Source organism: Octopus bimaculoides, chromosome 7, assembly GCF_001194135.2.
Source record: "Octopus bimaculoides isolate UCB-OBI-ISO-001 chromosome 7, ASM119413v2, whole genome shotgun sequence".
Classification (NCBI taxonomy): domain Eukaryota; kingdom Metazoa; phylum Mollusca; class Cephalopoda; order Octopoda; family Octopodidae; genus Octopus; species Octopus bimaculoides.
The window spans coordinates 80,376,219-80,383,387 of record NC_068987.1 but is presented as its reverse complement, the minus strand read 5'-3'; the positions used below and the strand labels follow the sequence as shown (position 1 = coordinate 80,383,387).

At 36.8% G+C, this 7,169-nt stretch overlaps 1 protein-coding gene across 1 annotated transcript in view; it reads left to right on the top strand.

Annotated features, from left to right (window-relative positions):
• LOC106871929 (regulating synaptic membrane exocytosis protein 1) overlaps nucleotides 1-7,169 on the top strand; it is a 204,169-nt gene that overhangs the window by 77,482 nt on the left and 119,518 nt on the right. Inside the window, exons 5-6 of the mRNA XM_052969449.1 lie at nucleotides 1,940-1,990; nucleotides 3,807-4,629. Coding sequence (XP_052825409.1) covers nucleotides 1,940-1,990; nucleotides 3,807-4,629 — 874 coding nt within the window. The remainder of the gene's footprint in view (nucleotides 1-1,939; nucleotides 1,991-3,806; nucleotides 4,630-7,169) is intronic.

Below are 7,169 nucleotides of genomic sequence, written 5' to 3'. Positions count from 1 at the left end.
GCCCTCCAGCCTTCTTCAGGTGCCTTGGGGAAATTTCGAACCTGGGTTCTCATTCCGAAGGTATTTTTCGATGTTATTATTGTTATTATTGTTGTTAGTGTTCAGGTCACTCGGAATCTTGGGGTTAGTAGCCCGCGCTCTTAACCACTACGCCATATGCCCGTGGGAAATTATGGAGTGAATTTTAGGGCTTATAAATTTTATATTTTCCTATCCTTCCTTAATACCGGTTCCCATATGCTATTCATATCTGCACTCGGTCTGCTTAGGAGGTTGTTGTGTCCTAGCTAATGTGCTGCTTCTTTTAGTTTTCATATTTTCCAGTGGTCCCCTCTGTTCTCATAGGGTAGACAGACTGTGGACAGTTTATTGGCCTCATCCTCTCTCTTCTTCATGATTGGAGTGGATAGTATACTTTGGAGGTAGTTGTTGCTTAACAGATCGTTATTGCGCTTGATCATTTCTTCGTGGTGTGTATCACGATCGTTACTTATATTCTTTGCGCGATGTTTTAGGCACTGAGCAATCCCCCTTTTACATTGTATGGATGGTTTGAATTGAACTTGAGGTATCGTCCTGTAAAGGTCAGCTTGCGGTATACGGATGTCCTGAATCCATACTTGGTGCGTGTTATTAATACGTCCAAGAATGCCAGCTGATTGTCTTTTTCCTTTTCCATTGTGAACTGTATGGATGGCTTTGTTGAGTTCACATGATCTAACAGCACTTGGACATCTTCTTGGTGGGGTCAGAGTACAAAGGTATCATGGTGCTGGTTTTAGTGGTGTTGATTCTAAAGCCAAATTCTCAAAGTATTCTATGTATTACCGGTGATAATGGCGAACCCATAGCTAAAACTTCCTCTTGTCGATATATATATCAGTGTCCATACAGAAGTAGGTAGTTTCTACACAGAAGGTCAACATTTCCATCAAGTTTCTTATTGGTATACTAGTGCGTTCTTTTAGATGGGTGTCTGTCACTAGTTTTTCTTGAATCACCGAGAGTGCTTCACCAGTTGGGACTTTGGTGAACAGACTTATCAGATCTAGACTCACCATCTGGATGGATTCAATGGAGTTATCCTTGATCAGTTCTGTGAAGTGGGTGGAATTCTTCACGTACGATGTTGACTTTCCTGCTAATGGACTGATTATATCCACAAGGAAGCGGCTCAGTGGATGACAAGCTGAACCTCTATAGCTTACTATAGGTCTTAATGGAATACCATCTTTGTGAATCTTAGGAAGACCGTACATGTGTGGTAGTTTGCTGTAGTGTTGAGTCAGTTGTCTGTACTTCATTGGTGTAAAGTGATCCTTGTTCTTGGCAAAGATTTGTAACAACTTCCTCTGTTTTCAAAGTAGAGTCTTTCTTTACTTTGCTCTAACTACCATCACTTATAAGACTTGTCAACTTTTCAGAGTAGTCAGACTTGTTCATCACCACTGTAGCATTTCCCTTGTTCGCTGGAAGTATTATGATGGAATTGTCACTCTGTAGTCTTTTGATAGCGAACATTTCTTCCTTAGTGATGTTTGGTTTAGGAGGTTTTGCTTTTTCTAGTATCCGTCTCATTTTCCACCTTAGTTTATCTCTCTGAGCTTTTGGTATCTTTACGGCTACCTCTTCAATAGGGGCTATTATGGAATACGCTTGATGGTTGTCGCAAAGTTGAGACCTTTGTTCAGTACTGCTTCTTCAGAGCTTTCTAGGTGTCGGCTACTTACATTAATTACTGCTTTCACAGGTGGGTGACGGATTTCAGTCTTCATTCTCTGACCTTTGAGTTTCATAATCTTCTTAATCTGCGTGACTTCACCGTTTCAAATTCTTTCATGTACGACTTCTCCAGATCTTGATGGATTCTCTTTCTATCATCATCTCTGGTTATTTTTCTAAGTAATGAAGATAACCTCTCTTTGATTTCGTTATTTAGCTGATGTACAACAAACAAGATGCGGACAAATATCTGTCGAATGTAAATAAGGTAAATAATGTACATAATTCCTCATCTCTTAAATATAGAACTGCATAACAAATTGCTTACATGTTTCATATTTGCGCTAATATGCATGCTACACATTATGCAATACAATTGGTATATGCTCAAATCAATGCAGATGAAGAGAGCGAGCTCTAAAATTTGAAACATTGGTGTAACCATGATCTGCTGGTGATGTGAAGACCAGATACTATAATGTGGAGAATCGTTGAGTACCACATACTATCAAGTACCACATACTATCAAGTGGAGTATGGTAGGGAAATAATCCAACGCCTATGCTAATGCATTTAAGAAATGTAACTTATGCATAGCTGGAAGATCGCATATTCCTTTTAGTTCCATGATTTTCCCTTCACCGTTTCATCTCAGATCGGAAATTTTTAGTAATTACAAGCATATGGACAGGTTTCTTTTGTCCTTGTTAACCTGGAAGACATCAGGCACTCTCTCAAGACCTTAGTCGGCCCGTAGCCATGGTAGACTCTTGCTCAAGTTGCCGTGCGGTGGAACTGAACCCGAAGCTACATGGTCGGAAAGTGAGCTTCTTAACCACAAATCCATGTCTTCTTTAATTTTGATGTAATTTTATTAAGCCATAATATTCATTCTCAAATATATTTTCCATAAAAAAAAACGGAAAAAGATATATAAAATATTATCTAGATGAGGCTAGGCATAAAAAAAGTTTAAGATATTTTTCCATAAGATAGCAAAAGCGTAATTTTTCGGCTTTCGCCTTAATAGATGGCTTATAACTGTATTTAAAAAAATGGATATAAGCAAAGAACACTAATTTGTCTGCGTATACACACAAGGGAACATAGACATTTGTCAGGTGTGATGTCTCTCTTATACTTTGAACACTGAAGCCCTACAGTGCAATCCAGAACAAACAATTAAATACCATATATATAACAGGTGAGATAGCCATGGCTTAAATATCTTTGACCATAGGGCTTAAAAACGTAAATAATTACATATATTTACACACACGTACTCAGTGTAACATCTCTTCTTCACAAATATCAGATGTATGTTGATAATTAGTTTTATTTAGTGACTTTGGAAAATTTTCAAATGGCACCTTCTGCGTGAAAACCCTATAGTTAAGAGCAGACTAACTTATGTGGTGAGACGAACATACTTTTTTTTATTATTCCTATGGAATTATTACTATAATTAGAAGAATATTAATGAGTGTTAATGAAAATTAATCTCAAGATGTGCAATGATTATGATATATTCTGCTGAGGAAATCTAATATGATTGGAACATGTTCAGATTTGTTTTCATAGTATAGAGATAGCAAATTCTCTCCCATGTAACTTTCATTTGGGTAAATGAATTTTATTCTCATTGAAATTATAATTTTATTCGATTAAAAACGATCCCAAGTTCACTGCATTAAGTACAGTGCCTCCGATCTAAGATGTATACTAAGATGTATACTAAGATGTATACTAAGATGTATACGTGATATTAATGTCACATTTGATGCGGAGCAACGATATTTAGCCGTTGAATAAGTCATTATTTTAGAAGAAATGTCAAACCTCTTTCCGTTTGTTACTGAGTATGGACTAAGAATACCTACTGTAAATATACCCATAGGTCGGGGATGAGCTACGGGTAAAAAAAATAACCAACGGTTGTATTAAATTGTAAACATTTTGAAGAGCGACTAGCAGCACATTGGCAATGTATACATGTGACTAGTTAATAAATTTTGTTATTGTTTGGTTGTTATTGATGATGATGATGATGATGATGATGAGTTTTTCTTACCTTTGTTTTTAAGGATACTCTGACGGATGTGTCGTCTGATGTTTTCCGTTCAGCTGTTGAAACAGAAGGTCACCCGACCATTGCCCAGAACCCGGTTAATCGTAGATCCTATCGTGCTCGGAGTTTGCCAACTGGATACACCTGTGAATATAGAGACGAAGAAGCGTCAGGGGACACAGAACAATTCGAAACGGAAAGGAAAATGCGAAGGAAAAAAAGACTCGATCGCAAATTTCGCCGTCGGTCTGTACTTCGCAATCGATCTGAATTTGATCGAGAAATTCCTGAAATTATTGTAAACCCTCCCGAAGAGCCATATCGACGCTCGGCACGATCCCGCACTCTTTCAGCTTCGTCCGTTAGCAGTAGAAAACAACAAGAGAATAATGTTAAACGTAAGCCAATTCGTAAAGGAGACATAGTGTGCGATGAGAAAAAGAACGAGAAACTTACCGAGAAAAGAAGTGACAGCCACAATAAGATACAACGGCAGGATGCAGTCTGCTACAGTAGTTCATCTAACAGCTTAACCTCAGAGAGTAAGGTTGATATACAGGGGAATGACAAAACTAAAACACTGGAAGCAAATGATTACACCATTAAAAAATCGTCTGCTGATGAAAAGAAAAATAGATTCCGTTCAGTGAGTTTGACTCCTACACGTGTTCGAACGCTCGATGTAACGCCAGTATTTCGCTCTAGTACCTACGATGTACCAATGGTCAGAGGGAATGATCTACTTGCACCAGACACTAGTCCTAACAAATGTCGAAGGATCACCCTACCTTTGTGCCAAGATCTGGGTTTGGCTGCTCAAAAAGCCAAAGGAGATCAAGGTAAGACGTATTTTTATCGTGTATTTTTTAAATTCTTTTATTTGTTTCAGTCATTTGACTGTAGCCATGCTGGAGTGCTGCCCTTAGCGGAACAAATCGACCCCAGGACTTATTCTGTGTAAGCCTAGTATTATTCTATCGTTTTTTTTTGCCAAAGTGTAGATAGGGTTAATGACCAAGCTGTGTCCTGTTGAAAATCATCTGTGTGTATGTATGTATACGTGTGTGTGAGTGTGTAGGGTTAGGGTTAGGGTTAGGAATATGCGTGACCGTGTAAATGTGTGAAATTATTACTTCATTCTATCACACGTCCTCCCTCATTTTTTTCAATATTACATGTTTCCTCTCTTCTAACTATCTAAAGGACACATGATTACTAAAAATATAAATAAATGCGTCAGCCAAGTGTAAATTTTGTATTAGTTGATGCTCTGAAGATAGGATAAATCTTAAAATATTTTCTACTGCATGTCCAAATTTGTAACTACTATTTGCAGATAATGAAATAGTGAATAATTCCAAATCTCTAGTCTTAACATATATTTATTTATACACACACACACACACATATATATATACATAGGTGCAATTGTGGCAATAAGATTGCTTTCCAAGCACATGGCTCCGGGTTCAGTTCCACTGCGTGGCACCTTCGACAAGTATCTTCTACCATAGCCTCAGGCCGACCAAAGCTTTGCGTGTAGATTTGGTGGACGGGAGCTGAAGGAAGCCCGCCATATATATATATATATATATATATATATATATACACGTATGTTGGTGCAAACAGGAATCAAAATATGTGTACATGTATATTTTTATTAATATTTACGTGAATCAACAGAATGACTGAAGGTCTGAGAATTTCATGCGTTGACATGTGTGTGTGTGTGTGTGTGCTTATCGCTGATATCGGCAACAGAACTGAAAAACTGGTGCTTCCAAAGAAGTTTGCTCTGTAAGTTATTTGTTCTCCATGGATTTGAATATACGATTTGTTGTCTTTCTGCCAAATGTGTAGTGAACCAGTGATTTCTTTGTTCGAATCAACAACTCTACACCTCATTAATTCCGACGTAATATATGTATATATAAATTCCTAAAGAATTTATTGGTCTTAAACTTTTCTTTTCTGATCCACTAAAATTTAGACGTTAATGACTCGATGAATTATTAGTTTCCATAGTAATGGATAACTAAATTTAGTCGAAATTAGAAACACCATATTGATTAAAATTAAATTTAATTGGAACCACTGTTTCAAATTGCTTGCTTTTTTATTTATAGTTTCTTAACCTTTAAAATTTTGATTTTGAAACGATTCCTCCAGATATCCAACAACTGAATGTTGTTTTTTCGTGTACTTATGTCCAGCTTCATCACGAAACTTCCTTCATCAAATTCACGACAATTCACCAGCAATTTAAGAACATATTTGAAGACATCGCTCTTTATAAAATTCTAGCAGTGTGGATACAGCTCTCTCATCCTCACTGTTGGATTGCGAGAATCAAAAATGGTAGGCTGTGATGGTGTTTGGTTAATTAAAGCAATTAGCGATTCCATAGTACATACTGATGCCAAGTTATCCGCAACTGCTAAGGGCGGCCATAGTTTTAAATTCAATCTCAAATAGGTTAACTATTGCAGTCTATCTATGTTTGTAGTGTAGCATATCCCAACACCAGTTGTACAGCATATCTCTGAATTTTCATTATTATATTATATTCAGTCCATATTGAATTACGCTTTCAATTCTTAACACATTTTTCTCTTTATAATATTGTATAAGCTATTCGATGCTTGGTGAATTGTCTATGCCTTAAATTAACAAGTAATTGAGTATCACACAGTCACCTTTATCTTTACCATAATTCTTGGTTTAACTCAGAGTGATATAACCTGTGACGAGGCTGGATCAATGAATGACAGGCAAAATTCATCTACAATTTCATTTTCCACTCAGTTCCACTCAAACGGCTTTGGTTGACTGGAGTGTATAGCAAAATGCATTTACCAAGCTAGTGGTATATGGGAACCGAACCCGAACATAGTCCTCATGATTGCAAAAAAAAAAAAAAAAATTGTTAACCCCTCAACCATGCTTTTCATATGCTTTTTACTTGTTTCAGTTATTTGACTGCGGCCATGCTCGAGTAGCCTTTAGTCGAAAAAATCGACCTCCAGGACTTATTCTTTGTAAGCCTAGTACTTATTCTATCGGTCTCTTTTGCCGAACCAGTAGGTTACAAGGACGTAAAGACGCCAACATCGGTTGTCAAGCGATGGTGAGGGGAAATACACACACACACACACATATACATATATATAGAGAAAGACATAGATAGATAGATAGATAGATAGATAGATTCAGATTAGAAATCGGCTTACCTTTGCGTTGAATACATCAGTAAGTATACCATACTGAATCTAAATTTGCCTTATATCGTGCCATCTATTATTACCTTCTTAATACCATTAATAACGGTAATAATACATCTTTATATATTATATATATATATATATATATATATATATAT